This window comes from Misgurnus anguillicaudatus, chromosome 18, assembly GCF_027580225.2.
Source record: "Misgurnus anguillicaudatus chromosome 18, ASM2758022v2, whole genome shotgun sequence".
NCBI classification, from domain to species: Eukaryota; Metazoa; Chordata; class Actinopteri; order Cypriniformes; family Cobitidae; genus Misgurnus; species Misgurnus anguillicaudatus.
Genome location: NC_073354.2, coordinates 27,118,338 through 27,145,672, shown reverse-complemented (window position 1 = coordinate 27,145,672; position 27,335 = coordinate 27,118,338). Strand labels below are relative to the sequence as shown.

Below are 27,335 nucleotides of genomic sequence, written 5' to 3'. Positions count from 1 at the left end.
AAAGTATTTTCACTTTTATAATCAGTGAACACTCCCTTCTTGTATGTGAACAAAGGCAGTTACAGGTATGTACATACATGTGCATCATGCAGAACAAGGAAATAATTATAATTTTTTGCTGTGCATAGCTTAGGTTCCTCTGCCTATTAACGTAGAGCAACTGAACATGAAAAAAGTCAAAAGAAACAAACTAGTTTAGTCTGTAGATGACCTACAAGTGCTGTGGTGACTACAAAGATACTTTATGGGTGGATCAGTCAACATCAACAGAAAGTCCTCAGAGCCCTAGTAGTGAGATGTCGGCACACTAATGATGTCACTTCATGATGTTACACCCAGGTAAGTTCAGAGTGCCAGATATTAATTCAACTATTGTTTTAAAATGTTTGTGCTGTTAACCTCTTTTGAAATCTTTAGCCTAGTTGTAAACTATTGTAAATGTTTATTGTGATTGTTTATTTTATTTTTGAAAAAATGTAGTGCTTGGTAGTTTATGCTGCTGTTCAGATGTTTATTTATTTATTTTATCTTAGCTTATGATGACAGGGTCTGGACATTACTGTAATGTATTAATGTTGTGTTCAGTGGCGGTTCTACACGGAGGCCAAGGGTGGCCCGTGCCTCTGTAGACATGTCCCTGGCCACCCCTGTTGCCACCCCGTGCTGACCAAATAAAAAAGTATACATTTATTTAAATTTTACACGCGAGCGCCAAAAGCGGAACTAATACGACGCAACGTTCTACAAGGGCAAATTAGAGCGGCTCTCCCAATCACTGCGGGTGATGCTGGGCGAATTTGTTCCCATCTCCCCATGTTGAGAATGTGTATGCAGGTTCGGGCACTGGTAAGAACTCTAGCTGACTTGACATTGGGACACTGTTCACTTTTTCTCCTGTGACGTGGCTGCTTAAGCGGCGGTGATCATTCACAGCTGTTACTCATCAACAACCGGTAAAACCAACATCTCGCTAACTTTTTAAAGTTTACACATTGTAAAAAGCGCTGTAATTATGCTCTTACATATACGTGCATACAATTGGAGGAATTTAATTAAATGTTACATATAAAAATGTTCACAATTTAAAATAAATATTATTTTAAATACTGATTAGATGTGTGTTTATATGTAAACTAAAACAAACGTTTGTCTTTATAAAAGTTTGCATTTCATAAAGTTTATTGAGTAGGCTCGCATGATTTTCGGTTGGGGGGCTTTAGAAAAGAGCCAAGCTCCCCTTTTGCACCTGCACTCACTCTTGTATTAAATAGATATTTATATGATTGTAGAGTAAAATAAAGTTTACGGGCAGTTTCCCGGAAAGGGATTAGACTAGTCCTAGACTAAAATAAAAGTAAGAGCTGTCCAAACTGAAAACAACTTGCAATGCCATATCTTAAAATACACCAGTGCACTTTGTTTTGCTTCAAAATGCACACAAGTAATGTATTTAGTAAGGCATGTTTGTTAAAACTAGTTATATTTCCTAATTAAACTATAAGGCCTAGTCCTGTCTTAAACTAATTCCTGTAACCACCCCTATTATCTTTAAATATAATTTCTTGCCATTTTTTTATGTGCCCCTCTGGTAAAACACTGGCCCCTCCTTGGCCCCCCTAGTGAAATTTGTCTAGAACCGCCACTGGTTGTGTTTGTTATATATCAATCTCTTGTATATTTACAGATTGTACTGTACAGATTTGAATACCAGAATTCAAATTTGATTTAAACAGAGGCAACTGAAAGTGCTGCTATACAACCTAACAGCAGTGGGACAATAATGTCACATAACCACTAAATAGCGATACTATAGCAAAGATATTAACTTCATCAGTGAATGTGTCACAGCAGAAACAGGTACACAAACATACTCACACATGCTCAGTCATGTTTTCTATCTCTCTTACAAACTACGCTTCCTTATTATCTCGGTATTGTTAGTTTTGATATGTAAGACAAAAGCCCAGTATTTTTACTTTTTATATTTTTATTAAGGCTTGTATTGTTCATTATGCCTTTTGCAAAACTCCAACAGATGTCTGTGTGAGCTTTAACTTTGGATCATTTATTATTGCTTTGGCAAAATATGCATTCACTGACTACTCTTCTATTCCAATGCTATCTCATGGCAATTTGAACATATTTTACGAGGTGGCTAATTTGTATTATTGGTATGACCACATTAGTACATTTAAGGTTAGGGATGTGCTTTTAATATTGTTTTTTATGAAAATTGTATGTTAACTTCATACAAATTAATATGAATTAGCCAACTCGTAAAATATCTACAAATTCTTGTGAAATCATGCTGTTTTTTCTCATTTCGATACAAAAAGTGCCAAAAATCAGTGTACCTACAATCTAATTTGAATAGTTTACATACTCTTTTTTTTAAGTAGTCAAATAATGCATGTAATATAGCGGTTTGGTTGCTGTGATACTTCTGCTTTGTTTATCAGTCGATGAACGATGGGTCGGTTGGTTGTTGTTATATTTGTCCCGCCCCTCCTCCACTTTGATTGGACAGGCGTGTGAGAGCTGACATTGACCAGCTGAGTCCCAGTTTTACCCAAAGTTGAATATTTCTCAACTCTTGGAAAAATCTTTCTTTTTCACAAAATGGTTCTTCGTAGAAAAAAACCATCTCTTGTGGAGTCAAGAAATGTCTATGCGTAATTTAACTTGAACTTGTAACTTTGTCACAATTATATCAAATACATTTATTAGAAATGCCAGCGAAAGTTGATAAAAGCACAATAAATAAAGTAAAGAATGTGAATGTGCAACATTGTCTGTGTTTCAGCATTTTAAGAATGTGGGCACGCACAGAACTTCAATTCATAAAGAATGTGGACGAGCAGAGCTCTTTGTTTTCAGTTTGTAAAGAATGTGAACAAGCATGTCTGTCTGTGTTTTTGGGCAGCTTTTTTTGTGCCGTGAGCATGAATGTCTTTTTCGTGAGGCCCGCATGAATTTCTTTAAATAGTTTCTCGTGTCGGTTGCACGACTTCTTTTTCGTTTCATTTTATGTATTGTTTTCTCAAAGTCCCCCCCATATTTTTAAATCATTGTCGCTTGGGTTGGGGTTAGATTTGGGGTTTGGATTAGGATGTAATTTTATGTAGGCTTTTGCACTCTTACGAAGGATGTGTTAATTTTTTACATTTTTTACATTTAGTGCGTTATCCCAGAATCAATACTAATATAAGAGTCTGGTTTCTATGTGTTTCTTCCGCTTTTAAAACTATTCTCGCCTAGAGTTGGGGTTAGAGTTTGGGTTAGGATGTCTAAAAATCGAAAAAAAAAGTAATTCAAACCCCAACCCCAAGCGACAATTGTACACTCTAAAAATGTTTGGGTTATGTATGACCCAGAACAATGCTGGGTTCTTTCAACCCAACTGCTGGGTTATTATACCCCATGGTTGTATAAAAACAACATTGGGTAATTTTAACCCAGCATGTGTTCTGTCCAATATTTACCCATTATGGGTCAAAAATAACCCAGCAACTTTTAGAATGTAAGAAAATAGGAAAAAACCTATGAGAAAACAATACATAAAATGAAATGAAAAGAAAGTTGTGCCACGGACACGAGAAACTATTTATAGAAATTTGTGCAAGTGTAACGAAAAGACAAGGCACAACATTTTTTTGAATTTTGTGCAATTGACGTGAATTAATTAGTCAAAATTTGCATGACTATAACGCAACTTTCCGTGAGATTTTATTTTGTATATATATATAAATATATATATATATATATATATATATATATATATATATATATATATATATATATATATATATTAGGGCTGTCAATAGATTAAAAAAATTAATCTAGATTAATCGCATGATTTCATGAGTTAACTGCGATTAATCGCAAATTAATCGCACATTTTTATCCATTCTAAATTTACCCTAATTTAACACTTTTCAGGTTTTTAATATTCTAATATACATATTAGGGCCGGGACTTTAACGCGTTAATTAAGATTAATTAATTACACAAAAATAACGCGTTAAACATTTTTAACGCATTTTAATCGCACTTATTTTTGCACCGCGGAACATTTCTCATGAGTTTCGGCGGACCGATTATACTGGAGCACCAACTAGCGTTCATGACTTCACAACAAACCACAGTGAACATGAACCAAGAGGCTGATGAGATCGCTTTGGTTGGCCCCGTGGATGGGAATTTTTTTTATAAAAAACGAACGGATGTAAGCGTCGATAAAAGCATGGTTGTGTGTAAGCTATGCAACAAGGAATTCACATATCACCACAGCACATCGAGCATCTCAATGCAAAACATACAGCAGCGTGGACATTAGCCCGACTCCGGGCACAACGACTTATTCGGACGGGATTAGTTTTACATAGGGATGTGGGGTAAAGCAAGTTTTTATCAGAGCTTCTCGGTGATTTTAGTCCAGTCCGAATGCTCCATGTCAGTAATCATTACGGACAATGTCAGTAAAGATTACGGCGTCTTTTACCTTCTGTAAAAAGGTCCGGAGAAATTACCTCAGGTAATACAAATCCAGTGCGAATAGACCAGCTGTAAATATACACGTAAATCGCGTCATTTCCTTTTAATTTGCGGGTTTCTTTTAAATATAAAAGCGCTTAAAGAAGCATTTACTTGCGTTCTAGACGGAGAAACAAGTCAGTTACAAGTCAGTTTCTGAATAAAACACGACACAAACTTTAAAAAAAAAAAGTCAAATTTACTTCTCAGAGGCATGGAACTGTTTATGAAACTGACGTTCTCCCCAAACTGAAATTAAACACAGTGTTTCGCGTTTTCCTTGTCTGTGTCATGTTGTTTGCACATCTGATATCTGGAAGCAAGGTAACGTGGACATGAAGACGAGAGGTGAAGCGCTGCGCCAACGAGTTACCCCTCCCACTTCTGAATGTTTTACAGAGATTTCTAATCCCGTACGAATTGACCATTAATATTACAGACGTCCTGTGGTAAAATTACATTACGCCATCTACCCCTGTAAAACTAATCCTGTCCGAATATTTTGTTGCTTAAGCTTATGTATTCAGTCATTATTCATGGTACACTCTAAGAACGAATGTGTTAAAAACAACACATTAGTGTTGATTCTGGGACAACACACTAACTGCGTCGTCCTGGAATCCACCCATCTCTGTGTTATTATTGAAACAACACATTTTGTGTTACTTTTAACACAACATGTGTTATACTTGAACACAAAATCAAGACAAAATGACTCATAATGTGTTAAAATTACACATAATGTGTTAAAAGCTTACAGCACAATGATGTGTATAAAATTAACACATCCTTTCTAAGAGTGTATACTAAAATCCATGTAAAAAATTACTTCTTAATGTTCTCAGGTCAAATATTTATATGCGATTAAAATGCGATTAATTTAGATTAATTAATTACAAAGCCTCTAATTAATTAGATTAATTTTTTTAATCGAGTCCCGGCCCTAATACATATATAGATGCTTTATGCAAATGTATGTTAACAACAGCCTGTTTACATTTTAACAGAATCACCAGCCATTGTTTTGTATATGAATTTTCCTTTCAGAAGATTTTTCTTTCTCCATTTTTGTTTGCTGCTGCATCATTTGTGACCTGTGCAGGCAAGTTGAGTCGGAATTAGCAAATTTTAAAAAAATAGTTGTTCATATTTTGACATTCTCTATTTAAACATAGAACAATGCATGATTTGTTGAAATATAACAAAATATGACAGAACTACACGTGTTTGAAGTTGAAAGAGTCAAATTACTACAAAAATTTTCACATCCATACATTATATTACCACATCAATACCTTAAAATCACTGGTTAAACTAATAGATTTAGCACACACAAAGCAAAAACATCATCAATGTATGTTCAACTTTTTTTCCTTTTGTTTGATTGACATTGAGACAGACTGCTTAAAATCTAAGTGATCTAATATAATGTTATACATCAGATAGTTTTACCCAACAGTTAACCAAACATTTACTTAAAACATAACAGATTATAGAGCCTACCTGCGTGAATTCTTATCAAAACAGATATTGTAAAACTGTAATTTTGTGTAGATGTCTATATATCCGGGTCGCGCACTCGCGCGTCTGTGTGCACGCGCTTCAGATGTCAGTCAGTCAGCGTGAGGGGATCGCTTTTGAGTCTTGTCGCTCTTAATAACTCTTTAACATTAATCAGGTACCGAACTTTATCTCTCTTAATGACTATTTTAACATCAAGCAAGTCCTGCAGTCTATTTTCTAAGTCATGCATAAAAGCGAAACCAAAATGAATTGAGACGCATCTTTGCATTAGATTAAGCATTAGGAGGACGGTAGCGTTACACCTCTCAGACGTATAAATAAAGATCATTTCAGATGTCCAACGAGCATTTAGAGCATTGGATTTGCTAGACGATTTGGTTAATGTTCTTATTTCTATGAAAACCTTTGAATCATTTAGACAGGATCCCATTTGTCTGCGTCTCTGTTCATTCAACTATGGGCTGGACCAAGGGTCAAAAAGAAATTGCGCGTTGCGTTAATCTTCGTTAATAAAATTAGTGGCGTTAAAATGAATTTGCGTTAACGCGTTATTAACGCGTTAATTTTGACAGCCCTAATATATATATATATATATATTATATATATATATATATTATATATATAAATGTACATATTATATATTTTTTTTTTCATATATTTATTGATATATTCTATTTACTTTTTTACAGATATTTATGGACGATTTCTTACAGAAATCTTAAGCTGCACAATTCTTTTGTTCATCAGAAATCTTTGTGACTTCAATACTTCATTGAGGAACATGGCCAGAGAAAGAAAACTAAACTACATATAACTTTTGCTTTGCTGTTACTACTTTAGTTTGTTTTTACATAACTATTTAATTTGACATAAACTGGTGGTCCTCAGTTTTTTTCTTGTTCTATCTCCTCCTGCAGTATTTAGTTCCAACGCTGTAATTTTTAAGTGAATCCAACCCAACTAGTTGAGCTGGTTTATGTGTGATTGAAGCGTTTTAAATTTAACCAACTTATTACTTCCTCATTTTTATATTGACAATGTGGCAAGTTCTGACAGAGTTTCTTGTTTTATGGTAGCATTCATGTGTGTTACACCAATGTGCACTGAAAAAAAATATTCATTGAATTTAATAATTTTTTAAGGTAAGTGGTTGCAATCAATTTATTTAAGCTACATTTAAACACAGTTTTATATTTTATTTTACGTTACTAATCTTTTTTTGTTTAAATGTAGTTTAAATAAATTGATTGCACCACTTACCTTAAAAAATTTATTAAATTCAATGAATAATGTTTTTTCAGTGATGTGCTGAACCTAAATACTGTACAAACTGATGCTGCAGTGCAGTTGTTGTAGCACAAGCAGTTGGACTGAGGGCCACTTTCTTTGTGTCTTTAAGATCACTGTTTAGATATTTGCATCGTATAACATAAATGCATGTAATATTTTTTTGGGTGAAAGTTCTTTGGGATTTGGATCAAGCTCTCTTTAATTTCTTTCCTTATACAGGAAAACTATTAAAACAGATTTTAGGACTTACCATGGCTATCCTGATTACCAATTTGTTTGAGGTGGAGACACATAAAGAAACCAACATGGCTTTAAAGGTGAACTTTACTGTATTTGTATTGCTGTTGTATGTGTTCCTGTCCTGGTATAATCCCTACAATGACATACGACATTTTTTGGTCTCCATGAGGAAACAAGCTTATAAATCATACAAAATTATGCTTTTTAAAATCTAAAATGGCAAAAAGATTGTGTTGAGTGTGGAAATAAATGTACTGTGTATTTTTATTTTATTTCAGTTTGGCTACATAGATGAACCACAGCATCATATAAGACAAAGACGAGCAGGTCTGAATCATGATTCTGTATACTTGTACAAACTGTCCTAATAATATGATGATGATACAGTTTATAGAGAATTTCAAGGCAATTGCAAATGCACTGTTAAAAGCTAAATCCTTGTAACTTAACTGTATTTATGAAAGAAAGTACAAATAATAGCCAAAAATTTGTGGTTAACGTCTGACAGGTTATCAATTTACATGTTGCTATTACTACATTAAAAATGCTCTATAATAATGAATCAAAATGCTTACAATGCTGTACTTGTTGGCTCTTACACAGTACCATATGACTATGTGGCTGAAATTGAGATAAATACATCAGACATCTCTGTGATCAATGAGATGAAGATTTATCTGAATTATCTCATTCGAAATTATAACAGGATTGACAATCTGACATTAGTTGATTTAAGCTTCACCACAGGTAAATATCACATCTTATAACCATTTGACCACAAATACAATTGTCATGGCTATTGTACAGCTTTGTAAAAAATAACTTATTTGTTGTTCCTTTGTTAGTTTGCAACATGTTACCAGGCACCGCTGATTACCAGTGTAATTGTGAGGATCAGTATTTCTGGCCTTGTGACAAATGTACAGATTATGGGAGCTGTAATAACAGCATTAATAACACATGCAGCTGCATCAATGCTTATCCAAATAATGGACAGTTCTGTCAGCCAATCAGCGAGATAACAAGTAATAGAAAAAAATCCCATTTTATTTCATTCTGATTGTTATTACAAAAAACTGTTACTAATTATCTTTAATCTATTTGCATATATTAACTGGAAGATGTCACAACATGTCAGCAAACAGGTATGTATAATCTGCATTAAATTATAATGTCTGGACCACAGCAATAAGATCACAGTGTCTCATTTTTAGGCATTTTTGGCCAATCTTGAAAAACTTCAAAAGTTTGCTATCAGTTGTTTATACATTGACCCCCGTGTATCACTGTTTGCTATCAACATTAACTCATATTTGACTTATTTTCTAGAACTTGGCAGGTTTGATTTATTAAATTATAAAATGTGCTACTTCAGATTAGGATTGACTGCTTTTTACTCACTGAAATGATCTATAAACTGTTGATTTGTTATATCTGCCTTTTTCATGTGATGGATCCGCCTATTGCTACATAGATCTAGTTCACTAGATGTCTCTCGTGTCAGTGAAAAATGACTCAGTCCTTTATTCAAAGATACTGTAGTCAACTCTGTTGTGAGTTAACATCACAGTGCAGATACAGAGATGAATGGGAGACAGGAGACGAAGTGATGTTAAATAGAATAAAGATGATTTATTAATTAATCTTAGATGCCTTTTTGATGGTCTGACTGACTTTGTCTGCCTAGAAGCAGATTTATTAGCTGTTATTATACCAAACACAGACAGTGGACATTTACTCTATTAACTACAGAAAACTCTTTGTAAATTATGTTAGTGCGCTGTATGTTTTGTGGACGCCAAAAGAAAAACAATAATAGTCGCAAAACAATCTAGCATTTAGCTCAAACATCTAGATTGGCCATTCCCAAACTGGGGTCCACGGACCACTACTGGTCCGTGATGGTACTGCAGCTGGTCCGGGTAAAGGCAAAATAAAATATAAAATAATAAACTTTTTTAAGAAAAATATTTTTTTAAGAATATGTTATAAGAATCTGTTGTACTGATGTGATGACTAGTTATAGTTTTAGTGCTAGTAAGCCTGAGGTGCAGATAAATTCAGGACTTTGTGTAGACATATTATATTATGAGTATTATGAGGTGGTCCGTGAAAATTCTTGATTACAAATAGTGGTCCACACACACAAAAAGTTTGAAAACCCATTCTAGATGATGACGGTTAGTTCATAGTTCTGAGGGCTGTTTAAAATGCATTAAATACAGTGCACAATGTAATATATTTAATATATATATATATATATATATATATATAAAATAACAGCTACAGCCAAACCAGTAACTACAGCCAAACCAGCAACTACAGCCAAACCAGCAACTACAGCCAAACCAGCAACTACAGCCAAACCAGTAACTACAGCCAAACCAGTAACTACAGCCAAACCAGCAACTACAGCCAAACGAGCAACTACAGCCAAACCAGCAACTTTAGCCAAACCAGCAACTACAATCAAAAAACCAGTTACAGTCAAACCAGTACAACCACCACCAACAATACTAACAGGTATGTAGTACTGTAAAAATGAGATACAACACAAATATATATTTAATGAATTTTTAGCATACTGTACACTGTTAACTTAAATTTAGATGGCTTAGTTGGCCTTTAAACTTAAAATTAAGTTGGTGTTTTCGAGTTAAAGAAAGTTTGCAAGTGAAACATTTTAAAATGACTCAATTGAGCTCAGGATATAAACTTACAAATGCTAGAAACCTGTGTTTTGGGAAAAACAATAAAGCAGATGGCATTTTATGTGGCTTATAACTTGATGTTGTTCTTGATTTCTTTAAATGGGTTTGTTCAAATCCAGCTTAAAGTACAGCTGATGTTTAGTACTGAGGGTTGTTGTTATTTATTTTTCAGTTATTAAAATGTCGATGAGGATAAATCAAAATTTTGAGACCAGCCTCACCGACAATGCTAATCAGAAGTACAAATTGTATGAAGATCTCATTAAATCCGCAGTGAGTATTAAACATTTGATATAATAAACTATGAACTGTTTTTGTGTACTTTATGTTTGCATATAGTATTCACTTTATTTGCATATTTTGTTTTATTGCTGTTTGTACTCTACACACCTTAAATCGTTTTGCTTTTTTTACAGATTGATAAAAGTTACATGAATCTGCCCAACTACAATAAAGGTTCAGTAAAAGTTATTGGCTTCAGGTATGAAAGTCTAGAATCTACTGTATACTCGAATGTCACTCGAAATATTTAGTTTTGTGTTAATCCAGTGTCATCTTATTGCCATGGTTTGTGTTTTGCTCCATAGGTCTGGTAGCATTATAGCAGACTACACCATTTCTGCAAACAGCACCAATCTGGATGTTACAGCCGCAAACACACAAGTTTCTGACACTCTAGCAGCTGCAGGAATCCCTTTAGCTCAGGATGCTTTTGCTGAAAGTGGTAGAAAATCTTAAAACATTAATATTTTCTTTGATTGATTCCTTTGCTGTTTGAATTTATTTCCTGGTGTTTATTGCTCACAGTTCATTCTGCTGCCTCACATTTGATGTTATTATGAGCATGAGTATTGCTTGAAAAAAATAAGAAAGGTGAGATGAGCTTTATTGCTTTTACTTTCAGTGGAAAGAAATCTGACAACCAAAGATAAATATTATCCTCTGCAAGATGTGGAACTGAGGTGTACACGTCCAAATTCTGTTACGGGAACAATAAAATGGAGTGTGAATGACAAAGATCCTGCAGGAAACAGTGCAAAATACACCATTACAAATGATGAGATTGGTAGCACTCTTATTGTAAAAGCTGCAAGTGAAAGTGACACTGGTGAGTTTCTTGATTTATCTTTGTAGCCAGCAGCCATATTACCCTGTAGACCAAGACTGGTTGCCCACTGAAGTAGCATTAAACCTTGTCAATACTTGGATGGGAGACCACCTGGAAAATCAGGTGTTAGTGAGACCAGCAGGGGGTGCTCTGTGGTCTGTGTGGGTCCTACACCCCAGTATAGTGATTGGGACACTATACTAGCACAATCCTACAAGTGAGACGTTAAACCAAGGTCTTGACTCTTTGTGGTTGTTAAAATAGATAGTGCCATGGGCCCCTGTTTTATGACATTTTATCAACTACACTTATGTTGATATAATCTTTTTTTACAGTGTAGGTGCATATTATAAATCCGTAAACGAACCAAACTGAGTAGAATTAAAATGATTTATTTTGTTTATGAAATAATAAATATGTATTGTTATCTTTGTTGACTTGCAGGTAGATACTCGTGTATCATACAAAGCTCCCCAATACCTTACATTCAGTGGCAAACAGTATCTATTATACCACGTCCTAATATTATAGTGAATACAACTGATATAAAGCTTCAGTGTAAAGACCAGACTGTCCCACTGACATGCTGTGCAGATGGTTACTCAGTTGAGTGGTCTGGGACTGTTGATGGTGATGTCATGACAAATTCAGGTAGACTGGATGATGTTATTTTTTTTATATAAAAGCTACTGATGTTATTGGTTTCAATTTTATTACATTGGTTTACTTTAAACTTTATGATTCAAAATCACATTCTAAAAATGTTGGGTTGGATCAAAAAGGGATGAGCCCAGCCCGCTGGGATGTATTTTAACCCATGCTTTGTTTTTTCAACCAAAAATACTGTGTTGTTTTAACCCATTGTTGGGTTCAATCTAAACACTTTCTGGGTTCATTTCAACCCAGCTGCTGGGCTCGTTCCTTTTTGACCCAACCAAGCATTTTTTAATATTTCAAAATAGTTTAATGCACCGCAGTCTGTATCTTTAAGCTGTATAGAATTGCACACTGTAAAAAATACTTTGCTGCCTCAAATTTCCTTGCCGAATCAACTCGGATCTACAAGGCATTTCAACTTATTATTTATCTTGACTAGAGATGAGTTGTTATAACTACAGGTGAGTTGTTATAACTTATAAATTTAAGTTGACTTTTCTCAACTATATTTTATAAGTTGTGACAACTAATTTGACATGACTTGTAAATCTGAGTTGATTCGGCAAAAATTTTTATGGCAGCAAACAGTGCAGGTTAGTTACATATTTATCTTTATGGCTCAAATGATGTCAAACTGACATTAACTGCAAAATTAAACTCAATTTATAAAATTGCAGTTTTATCATCTGTGTTGGGAGGTGTTATAGTGATCTGATTCAAATTCCTCACATTTGTGCAAGAGACAAAATCGAAGATAATTATCATTGGTGGAATCCCATGACCCCATTTTACTATATGTGTTATTTATTCAATTGTATTTGCCTGTTTTATGCATCATTAGGGCCTGGCTGCATCACATTACTACATAATATCTTAAACACAAATTGTGGGTCTAATGACATCTTAAAATGCCAACTAAAGAACATGACAGAATTACAAACATTTGATTATAGCAGCAGGACAGTTCAACTTCAGACGGTCAGAGGTGAGCATTACATCTATATTTCAGTATCAAGTTTGTTGTTCTGTTTATGTTATAAATAACTGAATAAACATTTTTTTTCTGAACATTAATATTTGTAATTTCCAGAGTATGACTGTATAGATGACATACTTGGAGTTGGAAAAATAGGTGACAATGTAACAGGATTGTGTGAAAAAGGCCACGAAGGCCTCATAACGTATGTATGTAAACAGACAACAGATCTCAAATATTACTGGACAGAAGTACAGAGAGATTGTGTTGTTCAAGCTATCAAAGACCTTGAGAGGAAATCTGAGGTTATCTATCCCTCACATTAATTCACAAATGGAAAAAAAATGTCCATTATAAATTTCTAGTAATTACTTTCTTTTTTTTTTGTATTTTATTGTGTATGTAGGTTTTATTTGTGGAACAGATTCCAGTCTTTATGTCAAACCTCAGTAACACTGTAGTGCAAGATAAACCTGCGATAACACAATCTGCTGACACTGTGCAAACCATTGTTAACATACTTACCACAGTTGCTAGTATCTCACAAAATATTACCATCAGTCAGCCTGTGATGGAGGTATGTGTATTTAGGTTTAAATGCAAATATATTGTATTACATTTTTTTTTCAATCATCCATCATCAGTCATATTGTGCCTCATACTCTGATGAAACAACTGTTGATTATCTAGAATTAAAATTTCGGTAGCACTTTATTTTACAGTACGTGTACTTACCTTGTACATATATGGTAAATAAGTTGTACTTACTGACAAATGTGTGGTACTTACTTTTAGGTATCTACATGGTAACTGGTATCATTACTTTACTTACCAGTCCAGTGGTACATACTTGGTAGTTATTATGTCACTCTAAATAATTACTGGGTAACAACAGATACATACTTATAATGTAGGTATACTGTAACTAACAAGAAACATTACTGTACTTACAAATAAATGTACAATTTAAGTATTTAGTAGGCAAGTTAGGGTTAATGACAGGTATTTATAGTGTACATATATGATAACTAATGTCAAACACTTCTGTACTTACAAATTGTATATACACAATAAGTGTGTACTAGTGAATGTACCCAGTAGTTAATGCGTATGATTGTCAATGGTTGGGTTTGCCGGACAGTGACATGTATTTGATGCTATATCTTAGGTGGTAGGTCCTAATAACTGTGTAAAAAGCAACACTTTATTTTACAGTCCTGTTTCCATGCAGTTACCATAGACTTACTAGTGAAGGTACCCAGTAGTTAATGTGTATGACAGTCAATGGTTGGGTTTGCCTCACAGTGACATGTATATGATGCTACATCTTAGGTGGTAGGTCGTGTAACTGTGTAAAAAGCAACACTTTATTTTACAGTCCTGTTTCCATGCAGTTGCCATGGACGTACTAGTGAATGTACCTAGTAGTTAATCCATACCGTTATTTAATGCTTGTTTTAAAGGACAAAGATACTGAGTCTGAGTACCAAAATGGCACATCAGTAATGTTTGTTCTTAGTTATCATATATGTATGGTATAAGTATAACTTACACTTGCCTGCAGGTACCACACACTTATCATGTATATACAATTTGTAAGTACACTAGTGTTTCTCGTTAGTTACAGTATACATACACCATATGTGCCGTCATTAACTTACACTGGCCTACAGGTACCACATACTTATCACGTATATACAATTTGTAAGTACAGTAGTGTTTGATATTAGTTATCATATATGTACACTATAAATACCTGTCATTTACCCTAACTTGCCTGTAAATACTAAATACTTTATTGTACATTTATTTGTAAGTACAGTAATGTTTCTCTTTAGTTACAATATACCTACACTATAAGTATGTATGTGTTATTACCCAGTACTTACCTAGAGTTACATAATAACTACCAAGTATGTACTACTGATAAGTACAGTAATGATACCAATTAATTACTATGTAGATACCTAAAAGTAAGTACCACACATTTGTCGGTAAGTACAACTTATTTACCATATATGTACAAGGTAAGTACACATACTGTAAAATAAAGTGCAACCAAAATGTCTGATATTAAAAGATTAATTTAATAGATTCAGTTATTTTAAACATTTTTCCTTGTTTTATTTATTATTCTAATCATGGTTTTTATTTAATTTTAAGGATTTTCTTAAAACAGTGGACATCATTGTATCAGATGCATCTAAAAACACATGGATAGAATTAAACAATGACAACAAAACAGAAAACAAAAGCACTGAACTTCTTCAAGCTATTGAGACTATGAGTGATCGTCTCTCTAATGACGATTATATGATCAAGGAAACCTCCATTCAGTTACAAAGAAAAAATATAACAAGCTCATTCACTGAATCATCTTCACTGCCAAACTCAACTACTCAGATTGTGATACCAAGTGTTCTTAAACCGACCCTAATAACCACTATTATCTTCACAAAGCTTGACAATGTTTTACCAACTCGTAATACTTCTAATAATGACAAAAAGACCTCAGAAAACCACATCAATGGAGACGTGGTTGTTGTTAGGGTTAATGAAGCAATTAATAACATTTCATTTGCTTTCGATACTACGAATACATCATTGAAAAATCCTCAGTGTGTCTTTTGGAACTTTCATCTCAACCATTGGGATTCCACTGGATGTAAAGTCAAGGGTACAGGGAATGAAACAGTTACATGTGAATGCGACCACACAACCTCTTTTTCAATCCTGATGTCACCGTTTGCAATTGACAACCTTGCCTTAGCCTATATCACATACATTGGTGTAGCTATTTCATTAGCCAGCTTGGTTTTATGTCTCATTATTGAGGCGATCGTATGGAAGTCAGCAACAAGAAATGACACGTCGTACATGCGTCACGTCTCAATAGTCAACATCGCTGTGTCACTGCTGATCGCAAACATCTGTTTTATCATCGGCGCTGCGATTGCAGACCAAGAGCAGCCAACCTCAGTGGGTCGCTGCAGTCCAGTAGTTTTCTTCATGCACTTTTTCTACCTGGCTGTTTTCTTCTGGATGTTCATCACAGCACTTTTGCTTCTTTACCGCACCGTCATTGTCTTTTCTCAAATGTCAAGGACTAATATGATGGTCATTGCCTTCACTGTTGGTTATTGTGCACCTTTGCTCATAGCGGTTATTACTGTTGCATCCACAGCCGGACCTAAAAATTATATTTCAAAATTAAATGCATGTTGGCTGAACTGGTATGAATCTAAGGCCCTGTTGGCATTTGTCATTCCAGCTCTGATCATTCTTGCCTTTAACCTTGTGGCTTTGATTGTGGTTGTGTGTAAGATGATAAGGAGAGGAGTTGCCAGTACAACTCAATCAGATGAGAAACACACTCTTGTGGTCATTGCTCGATGTGTGGCCATTCTGACTCCTATCTTTGGTCTAACATGGGGATTTGGCATTGGAACCATGGTTTCACGTGAATATGGCCTTCATGTGGTGTTTGCAATCCTTAATTCACTGCAGGTATGGCATTTTTGACTTCATAGTAAAATTACATTGTTGTTTTTGCCAATAATAATACTGCAATCATCATACCCCACAATATTCAATACTATTTAATAGCAACCTGCATATCAATATAAAGCCTTGCAATGGTGTATGATAATGTCTGTAGGGTATATGAAAATAAAGTAATATCCAGACAACTTTTTCATAATTATGAAAATGAAATGGCAAAGTAACATTTTCCTTATATATTTGTAATATTACAGGGATTCTTTATTTTGGTGTTTGGAGTGCTTCTGGACAGCAAGGTATGAGTTTTTGTTGCAGTGCATTTTGTTCCTATATACTGATATGTGTTTTTTTTTTGTAAATGAGAATTTTTTTATTTCACTTTAATGGCAATGAAAAGGTTATTGGTCATTTTATTGGAATTTAACACATTCAACTGTCTTTAGCTGCAAAACCCTCTTAAGTACATGCAAGTTTTTACATTTCCACTACTAAAAAAAATCACTTATTTGAACAAGACACAGTTAACAGTTGCAAAATCACTAAAGTAACTAGAAACATTGCAAATGATGAAAGTCAGTATGAAGATACTGAGCCATAAAATGTTGAGAATAAATTCAATATATAAAGATAATAAAGTTGTAAAATGTAAAATAATAAAGTCAATTTATAAAGAAAATAAAGTTGTAAAATTTCAAAAATAAAGTCAATGTATAATGAGAATAAAGTTGTACAATTTCAAAAATAAGGTCAATGTATAAGGAGAATAAAGTCATAATATTAACGTGTTTGGAGTGATGTTAAAAAGCAGATCTGCAAAAGATAGGTACCAAACCACATGCCTTACATCAATAACACAGGCAAACGAGGGAGATGTGGTCAAAATCTGTTTCAGAATAGAAAAATACAATAAAGTTTTACTTTAGGCATATTTTCAATGTTGTGTAATGCATTAAGAGAGTGATATTAATTCACTTAATTTACTATACACTAACAATATACATTTTCTTTAAATTTTTCGACTTTATTCTCATTACATTGACTTAACTCTAGAAATTTTACGACTTTATTCTCATTATAAATTAACTTTATTATTAACAGGTTATATCTTCATGAATTCTTGTCACAACAGATTTTTTTTAAACTGTCATTCTGTGTATGTATATCACGCATCTGTGTGCATGCTTCAGAGGTGTCAGGCAGCACAAGGAAAATCGTTTTCAAGTCTTGTCGCTCTTAATAACTCTTTTAACATCAAACAGGGCCCAAACTTTATCTCTGTTAATAGCTGTTTAACATCAAGCAAGTCCTGCACTTTATTTTCTCATTCCTGCATGTTTTAAAACCAAAATGTCAGACGCGCACGTGGAAAGACACGCATCATTGTATTAGATTAAGCATTTAGGACAGTACGCCTTCCAGAAAACGTACAAATGAAGAAACATTATTTTAGATGTTTAATGACTATTAAGAGCATTTGGATCGCTTGACAATGGCTTACTTATGTTTATAAGAACCTTAATTTCAACCAATATCAACATTTATACTTTCTATTGCCTCATTCCAACTCAATTTGCCAGAACAGGTCACATTTTAATGGCGGTTTTCCAGACAGGGCATACTTGCCCTGACATATCTTAACATATATCAGTGACATTGTTTTTTTCAAGATGCACACAACACAAGTTTTTGTGTTGTGTGCAAGTTATTGTTTTTTTGTAAGGTATGTTAAAAATACTTAAATTTCCTAATATAACTAAGATCTAGTCCTAATTAACCAAAACCCTGACGGGAAACTGCCCCTTAATGAATTAGTTTTAAAAATTTGGTCTGAAAAGTAGTTTTAAACCATATTGTCATTCTATAATTGCAGATCCGCGAGATATTGGCAGGAAAGTTGTCACTGAGGAACCTTACCAGCTCTGACCGTACCAGGGTAAATGTCAAAACACTACACACCCATCAGTTCTCCTTAACATCAGTCTCATGTGCTTTAATGGTCTCAGCTTTGTTGCCACATTATAAATGTATTTACTGTAGTTCACATCTAATATGTCTACATTACAGAGCACTACTGGAGGACAACCTTCAAGTGGACCGGGTTTGTTTCCAAAGACAAGGAGAAGTAAGTGAATGTTTGTGTGTGTGAATTTGCGATGGATTAAATAAGCCATTATTAATACAAGTAGACTTGCATACATGATGTAACATAAAAATGTTATTTGCAGATGTGTACAACGTATCTGAACCAAATGCTACTTCAGGAGTTACATCTTCAAACAGCACCAGTGATGCATATAATTCATTTAATCCTTAACTACTTCATGATCTAATGCCAGAAAACCTTTCCAAAGTGTTTCCTTTCTGTGTATGTTACCTGCTTTCGATCTTTCATGATAAATACAAAAAAGTGTATGGGGTGGTATTCATTTATTAAAACACAAGCAAAGCTGTGCAAATACTGTAGACTCTAGATATTATTGATACGGTATCATTTTTTGGTTATAAGTGAAAGTCAAATCATGCCAATAATTATGGTATTATAATTAAATACAGTTTAAAAATGTTTTGAGGCACACTCTCTTTAAAATTGAATCAATCACTCTCCCTACATAAGTTATTTTATTAAAAACTGTTGATATATGTATTCTAGAGGCTTAGACCTTTCCAACAATATATAGTTTGTTGTGATATACATAAAATTTATATGGAAAATATTGACGTAAACTTAGGTGTCCCATGAGCGGGACAGCGCCACTTATTCACATTTTTAACAAGATATATCTCAGTCTTATCTACACTTTCTTGTTTTCTAACAATTGCCCAAAATAAAATGTTAAATGTTTTAATAAAAGAGTGTATTTTTTTTTTTATTTACTCTCATCTTGTTTTGTATTTTACATATATTGTACTACTGTACCCATTTTACAAATTATTGCTGCAGAACACCCATGTGAACAACCGAAGTAGCCTAGTGCGCACCTGGGGCGCAAATGGGGGAAAGATGCCTTGCTCAAGGCCAACTCAGTCGTTGCCTGCTGGTCTTGGGAATCGAACAAGTGACCTTCCCCAGACAGCAGACAACTCTGAGCAGGATCCGCACCGACTACAGCAAAGATCCGGAGCAGATCCGGCCCAGAGTCGTCTGCTGTCTGGGTACACGACTCTTTAACCACTACGCCACGATCACCCCTTATGTTATGCCTGTTACCGGTGCAACCCATGCAAACGTAATAGTACAGTGAACACACAGACTTTGGCTGTGTCCCATTTCGAAGGCTGCACTCCAAGACTGATTGAAGTCCGAATTTGAAGGGTGCTTAAAATACAGTCTATGTCCTTTGAAGACCATGTTCCCGGCTTTGATTTGGGCACAGCTTATGACTGAAGGTAGTTTCAAGTATTATGCAGTTAAACTCTAATATGCAATTCTTTTAAACTGCTTTGTCCATGTAACTTTGCATTATAGCTGGTGGTTTTGATGTCAAAACTGAGGTGTTGAGCCTAAATACTGTAATGGACTACCATGATCATGACAGGGATTTTCTCAAGAGGAATTAAACATGGGATGTTATAATGCAGTCATAAATATTAATATATGAGACTTCCACCCAGACTTGCATCAGCAAAAATGTGCATCTGACAAAAAAATTTAATACCTAATGTTAGTTCGCTTAGTTTGCAAACTAAAGCAATAGCATTACTATAAATGACACATTGTGGAATACAAAAATATTAGCAAACAGTAACAGTGTCATGCATAATACAGTCCCTCCAGAAAAACGTGATTATGCGATCGCATGATTCGATGCATAATCAGCCAAAGTTCACATATTTATGTGGGGGCCACATTTTTTAAAGGTGCAGTGTGTAAATTTTAGCGACATCTAGTGGTGAGGTTGCGAATTGCAACAAACGGCTTAGTCCACTGCTCACCCCTCGCTTTTGAAACACACAGAGAAGCTACAGTAGCCGCCACTAGACAAACATGTCATTATTGGAGACAACTTAGTAAAAAATGTGTCCGTTAAGGGCTTCTGTAGAAAAATGGTGGCACAAAATGGCGACTTCCATGTGGGACCCTCTGTGTATGTAGTTAAATATGTCTCGTTCTAAGGTAATAAACACATAACAGTTCTTTATGAAAGGTCTTTATACACCACTAAAAATATAGTTCCTTTTCAGTCGGTCACTACGACGTCACGTCGTGACAGACGATTTGGGAACCGCTTTGCGGGTGACCTATCTACTTCGAGAAACTATGAAAACGCCAATGAACTTGGCATGCAGGTATTTGCATAATGCCGGCGCCGCCCCGACAGGTGCGTATATAAGCCGCAGGTGCACAATACCAAATAAGCTTTTATTGCTTCGAAGCCGGCAGATATCTGCTTACGAGAAGCATACTGATCTTCGTAGATCCTGTCTCTAAGAGGAAAATTCTCAGCTTGCTGAAGTTGGTTGGGCAAAGACACCTCAGCGGAGGCTCGCAGTGTTTTTCCTCCACCCTTTCTCTCTCTCTCTCTGTCTCTTAATTTAGGACTTGAGTTTGAGTGAGTGCGTTGCCTCTCCCTGTGTGTTTCACCAGCTCGCACAAAAGAGTGATTTCCCTAAAAGAGCAGCACGTTTGAGCTTTGTGTCTTTTTAAAGACAGCCACTCATTCGTGTCATGGTCGGGGTCGTCTTTTTAAAGATGGATTTCCGTCCACGCTCTGTTTCTGGATGCGGTGTGTTCATCGCCCCCCGGGATGGCCACGAGCATTGTCTTTCGTGTCTGGGGCTCCAGCACGCAGAGGCAGCGTTGCGTGATAGCTAATGCTTCGTCTGCGAGGGCATGACTGTGGCGGATTTGCGGAGACGGGTGTCGTTCCTCCGGCAACGGCCCCCGCCTTCCAAGTCTACCAGACTTGCGAAGGATGGCCTCCGTATAACAGTGCTGGGTCGGTCTGCTGGTTCGTCCAGTAGCGTCGGAGGGGGGGTTGTCAGCTTTGGACGTCGATCCAGACCCGCTCCCGCCTTCGGGTAGGGTTGCGTGTCCTGCGTTCGATCCCGAGATGGCAGTCATGCTCGCTCGGGCGACGGTCGGCTTGGAGTGGACTGAACCTCCCCCACCCTAACCGTCCCGCCTCAATGATTGGTACTTCGGGGATGCCAGGGCTTCTCAGTCCTCGCCCCCAGTGCCCTTCTTCCCCGAGGTGCATGAAGAGCTGACGCGGTCGTGGAAAACCCCGTTTTCCGCCCAGAACCGGACGTTTCAGCCTTCACCCCTCACCTCTCTCGAGGGTGGAGATGCCAGGGCGTACATCAATCGTCAAGGCGTTTTACGCTGGCGTCACCTGTTGCATCTCGCCCGTCACCTCCTTACTTGGAGTCAGAAGAATTTGAGGTCTCTTCGTGTCATTTACATTCCGGGCATGCTCAATGTAGAGGCGGATTTGCTCTCTCGGGCTGCGCGTCCCGGCGAATGGCTCCACCCCATAGCGGTTCAGCAGATTTGGAGACATTTCGTCAAAGCGCAGATAGATCTGTTTGCTTCCCAAGAGACGACTCATTGTCGCCTGTTCTATTCACTAGCCGACAACTCGCTCGGCGTGGATGCATTGGCACACAGCTGGCCGCGAAACACGCGCAAATACGCGTTCCCTCCGGTAAGCCTCATTGTGCAAACCCTATGCAAGATCCGGGAGGATGAGGAGGGCGTGCTGTTGGTGGCACCGTATTGGACAACCAGGAGTTGGTTTCCAGAACTCTCTCTCCTCGCGACAGCCCCTCCTTGGAAGATTCCCCTGAGGAAGGACCTTCTTTCTCAACAAGAGGGCACATTATGGCACCCGCGCCCCGACCTGTGGTACCTCCATGTGTGGTCTCTGGACAGGGCACGGAGGACCTGAGTGATTTACCGCAAGAGGTATCTAACACTATTGCTGCAGCGCGAGCGCCGTACGAGACAGGCTTACGCGCTTAAATGGACCCCGGCCCGGCTTCGTGCCCAAAGTTCCCACCACTCCTTTCAGAGATCAGGTAGTGAACCTGCAAGTGCTACCTTTGGAGGAGGCAGACCCAGCCATGGCTTTGTTGTGCCCTGTTCATGCACTACGTGTGTACATAGACAGGACGCAAAGCTTTAGGACCTCAGACCAGCTCTTTGTTTGTTACGGTGGTCAGCTGAAAGGAAAAGCTGTCACCAAGCAGAGGATGTCCCATTGGATTGTGGATACTATAGCCCTTGCATATCAAAAGCAAGACGTGCCTTGTCCATTTAATTTAGGTGCTCACTCTACACGCAGTGTGGCATCATCTTGGGCACTGGCTCGCGGTTCCTCGCTAACGGATATTTGTAGAGCTGCAGGCTGGGCGACACCTAATACGTTCACAAGATTCTATAGTGTTCGTGTCGAGCTGGTATCCACTCGGTTTCTTTCTGTAAACTAGTTAAGAACACAGAGGGTCGGCTCGTGTGTCGGCTTGGAGCCTCTATTTTGGTGCTGCAAATTTGCACCATTATGGAAAGCCGTCAAGGCAAAAACGTCACAAAAACTGTTTTTGGCTCTACTCAACCGCCCTGATAGCCGGTGTTGCGGAGCATCCGCTGTCAGCCTATCACTGATGTATTCTCTGTAAACCTGTGTAGGCTAGGCGTCCACATTTGTCCCCTACATGGGGTTCATTTGTGTGTATAGTCCGTGGGGTTCTAATCCTCCACGTTTTTCCTTAGCAGAGCCTGCTCTGCATCTCTCTGCATACCATGTATTGTTCAGAGACTTCTTTGAGCAACCTGTCGGTTGTTTCATATTTTTATGTCATCCATTTAACCTTCTTAGGGGATGGCTTCCATAGTGTTCTAGCTCCGCTCAGTTTAGACGCTTACCCAGTTCGCTGGTTCACTATCGTGGGTTAGGGAACAGGTAGTGACCGGCCTTCTGCATTTCGCCTTAGATTCCGCCCCTTATGTGGAGGGTGGAGGGCTTTTGCAGGCACTGGAAGGGTTCAGCTGCTGTGGCGTTTTGGTAGGGCTTCCCAATTCGTCTGTCACGACGTGACGTCGTAGTGACCGACTGAAAGGGAACATCTCGGTTACGTATGTAACCCTCTTCGGAGACGTCACGTCCCATCGCCACAGTTTGCTGTTCCATTGCTGTTTTCAGGCCGGGCACTGTTGCACGGCTTCTCAGCAATAATATAGCTGATTAGGTATTGTGCACCTGCGGCTTATATACGCACCTGGCGGCAAGGCCGCGTTATCCTAATGGGCAACATGGGCTGCAGCCCAGGGCCCCGAACACTAGGGGGCCTCCCAGACAATTCTATTTTGAGTTTTTAAAAACATTTTGATTGACGTAATTATGCGTAAGTGCTACCTAGAGCAGAGGCCCCCAACCACTGGGTCGCAAGAATGTTCTGAATTTTTTTTTATAATAGCTACGTAATAGCTTATGGGATATTTTGTCCTTTAAGAGCCGACTTCAAATAACATTGATCATTTCCACTCTTGTACAAGGCCGCGGTCTCTCTCTCTCTCTCTCTCTCTCTCTCTCTCTCTCTCTCTCTCTCTCAACGCATCCGCAATCATTGCTGTTTTTAGAGTTTGAGTATACATTACTTCTAAAATACAGAGGTATTATTTATGAATCATTTGCAAATGTACCTCTGCAAATGTACCTCGCAAATCATGTATACGTGTAGACGTTCAACATTGTAACATCGCAAATGACTGAAAAGTAGGCTAATTTCAGAATTATCCAGATCAAACCATGATCAAAATAAACTCTTTAACTGCAGTAATAATATTTTAACGGGTACACTTTTAACGTAAGACAGCATCCAAGACATAATCTATTAAAGACTTCTCCCTGTATTAATTTCGTGTAAGAAGGCTGTGTCTTTATTTCTTGTTTGTGTATGGATCGACTTTTTTCTTAGTTTAACTGTTTGATGCATACACGAATAGCCATCTTCTGTGGTAAGTCCTTACATTAAAAAAATGTATATGCAAAAGCGAAGTTGTAAGATAAGGCAACATGCATGTTTATTCTGTTTCATGTTTATTTCGTTTCATTTTGTATAGCCCTTTTTATTTTTTAATTTCTGCACCCAGAGCAACATGCCTTCGCTTTTTAAAAATAGTGTGTGTTGATAATAAACGTTTAAACTAACATTGTGATATGCTGAAAATATTTATTTTAAATAGTTGTTATTATAGGCAAGTGAAGTGTTGATTTGAGAGGCTCAATTCATCATGCATGTCGTCAACTTGCTGTCGGCCGCTAACCACTAGTTATCATAAAAACTTTAACAAACAAAAACTGCTCTAAAATGTAAATAAAAAAAGAAATATAACTATTTTGCCATTTAAAACAAAACTGAACTGCTTTAATTGCTGCAAGAGTACAGCTGTACAAGCTGTGTAAGCAGTTATTTTTTGCTATTTCTGCGGATTTCTTTTGCAAAATCTATGCAGAATTTTGCAGAATGATTTAAAATGTTTTAAAACGATCCGAGAGAATGTGCGCTGTGAATATTACAAAAAATAAAATATTTTATAACATATTATACATTTTATTAAAGGATTACCCTGAATTAAACTAGACCAACATGAACCAACAGATAATGGATAATGTGCTTTCACGACCATAGAGTTTTATATAATATACATATATTACTGTCTACAGTGTAACAGTAAAAAGAAAAGGCTTCTCATAATGAATGTAGCGTATATAGCAAGATAATTTCATCAATTTAACAACACAATGTATATATATTTATCTTGTTAACGGATTTGAAATAATAAATAATTGTCGTGTCACGTAGCAAGAGAGACGATAGAGATCTCATTAACTTCTCCGCAGTTTTATTTCAAATTCAAGTTTTACATATTAAATAGACTATTAAAAAGTTTGTGCTTCTCTCATAAAAACCTCACAGCAGACAGCACAGACTTCTACTCACAAACATACGCGATGCAGTAACTATATCTGCGGACACAGATTCCTAATGGGGAGAATTAAAAAGTTCGGACTCGGTCGGACTCGGGCTGAGAATTCTGGGCTCTACTACTTTTGCGTCAACTTGATTTTAATAATTTAATTGAGGAATTATATTTAAAGAAGAGCAGACAGAAACACTTTTAGTTGTGAGTTGCATTTAATAAATGTTATTTTCTGGGCTGTTTCTGATTGTAAAATTATTACTTGATAATATTGTTTAATTTATTTAAATAATTTCAGCCTACTTTTGCGTCAACTTGATTTTATTAATTTAATTGAGGAATTATATTTAAAGAAGAACAGACAGAAGCACTTTTAGTTGTGAGTTGCATTTAATAAATGTTATTTTCTGGGCTGTTTCTGATTGTAAAATTATTACTTGATAATATTGTTTAATTTATTTAAATAATTTCAGCCTACTTTTGCGTCAACTTGATTTTAATGATTTAATTGAAGAATTCTTTTTAACCCTCTGGGGTCTAAGGGGTTTTTAGGGCCCTGGGGAAGTTTTGACATGCACTGACATTTGTGCTTTTTTCAGTTGCTTAAACACATATAGAGTGCCGAAGTAATGGCGTCACTTTGTAGGCTAAAACGCGGAAGTGAGTTAGCATTTTAGCACTACGGGTTCCCTCGCCCTGAAGTCTATGGGTTTTTTGAATGGGTTTTTGCTAAATCGCCTGAAATAAGGTCTGTGGTTAACAAAACCTCTAAATATTTTCACGTTTTGTTCTATGACATAAAATACACCAGTTAAAATCTGCTTGTGATTTTTTTAAACTTTATTGTGCCTTAAAAACGGTGGTTGCTAACAAGTTGCTAATAGGGACTACATCCTTGGCGGGGAGTTTAGACGTCATCGTGACAAATCTGTCACTAGCCTTTCAGCCTCAGGTTCTCAGAAGTTTACCTTTCAGTTAATATACATAACGTTATATATTTAGTCTTTTCAAATTGTAGTTTTTCCACATATTGTTGTACTGTGGAGAGACTGTAGTTAGACATGTTTTGTTTTGTCCGGAGATGCAACCACAAGTCGTCGATGAAAGATGCTTGTCATGTGAATTATATAGTATATAGTTTGTTTTCAGTTTACTTATTTTATGAAAATAAAGATGTTTACTACAAAACTTGCTGCAATGTTTCTGTTGATCAGTGATTGGAGCATTTTGTTAACTTTTGTTTAATTCCCAGAGAACACGCTGATATCTATAGCTTGAATGCACTGTAAGTCACTTGTCTAACAAATACCAAAAATTAAATGTTAAATTATTGTATACTGTTGTAACTATACACCAGTCAGCTCACAGTAATGTGAGATAAAATTTACTACACAGGCTCTCACATTGGGGCTTGTGGATTACCAGGTAAAAATATATAGAAAATGTGAACAAAATTAGTATATATGGTTTATTTAGGGAACATGTATGGTTTAATTATAATATATTGTATTTAAGCATTGATGCTATTGGACAATTCTCTTTAAATTCAACATAAATAATTTTATATAACTATTATATTATGTTTGGAATTTAACTGTGTTCTGTTTGTTCAGAGATTGTATAGTTATCTTATAAATACATATAACACTTTATTTAACTCCTCTATCTCTCCATAGTTTTACTTAATGAGACTTGATAAACCTTGTCCCTCATGCTGGCCCTTACAATACCGGTAAGTAAACCAGCATCTAAGCTGCACTGTTATGTCCAGATTTATAGTGGTTCTCTCTCCTCGATCTATGGTTTTCTATCGTCTAAGTAAGAAAAAGTACATAAGATTGGAAATTGATACGGCAATAGCTAGGGCTTCTG

General features: G+C 36.3%; 1 protein-coding gene across 1 annotated transcript; it reads left to right on the top strand.

Moving 5' to 3' along the window:
- The first annotated feature begins 15 nt into the window (after window positions 1–15).
- Window positions 16–19,103, top strand: LOC129429680 (adhesion G protein-coupled receptor F4-like). The gene is made up of 22 exons (XM_073856236.1): window positions 16–339; window positions 1,685–1,857; window positions 6,747–6,859; window positions 7,575–7,664; window positions 7,866–7,914; window positions 8,191–8,334; window positions 8,433–8,612; window positions 8,709–8,732; window positions 9,871–10,110; window positions 10,471–10,571; window positions 10,715–10,779; window positions 10,886–11,022; window positions 11,203–11,406; window positions 11,851–12,057; window positions 12,905–13,048; window positions 13,154–13,344; window positions 13,446–13,616; window positions 15,203–16,546; window positions 16,795–16,836; window positions 18,411–18,473; window positions 18,605–18,662; window positions 18,766–19,103. The coding sequence occupies exons 3-22, from the start codon at window positions 6,839–6,841 to the stop codon at window positions 18,852–18,854; spliced, it is 3,564 nt and encodes a 1,187-aa protein (XP_073712337.1). The 5' UTR covers window positions 16–339; window positions 1,685–1,857; window positions 6,747–6,838; the 3' UTR covers window positions 18,855–19,103.
- The last annotated feature ends 8,232 nt before the right edge of the window (window positions 19,104–27,335 follow it).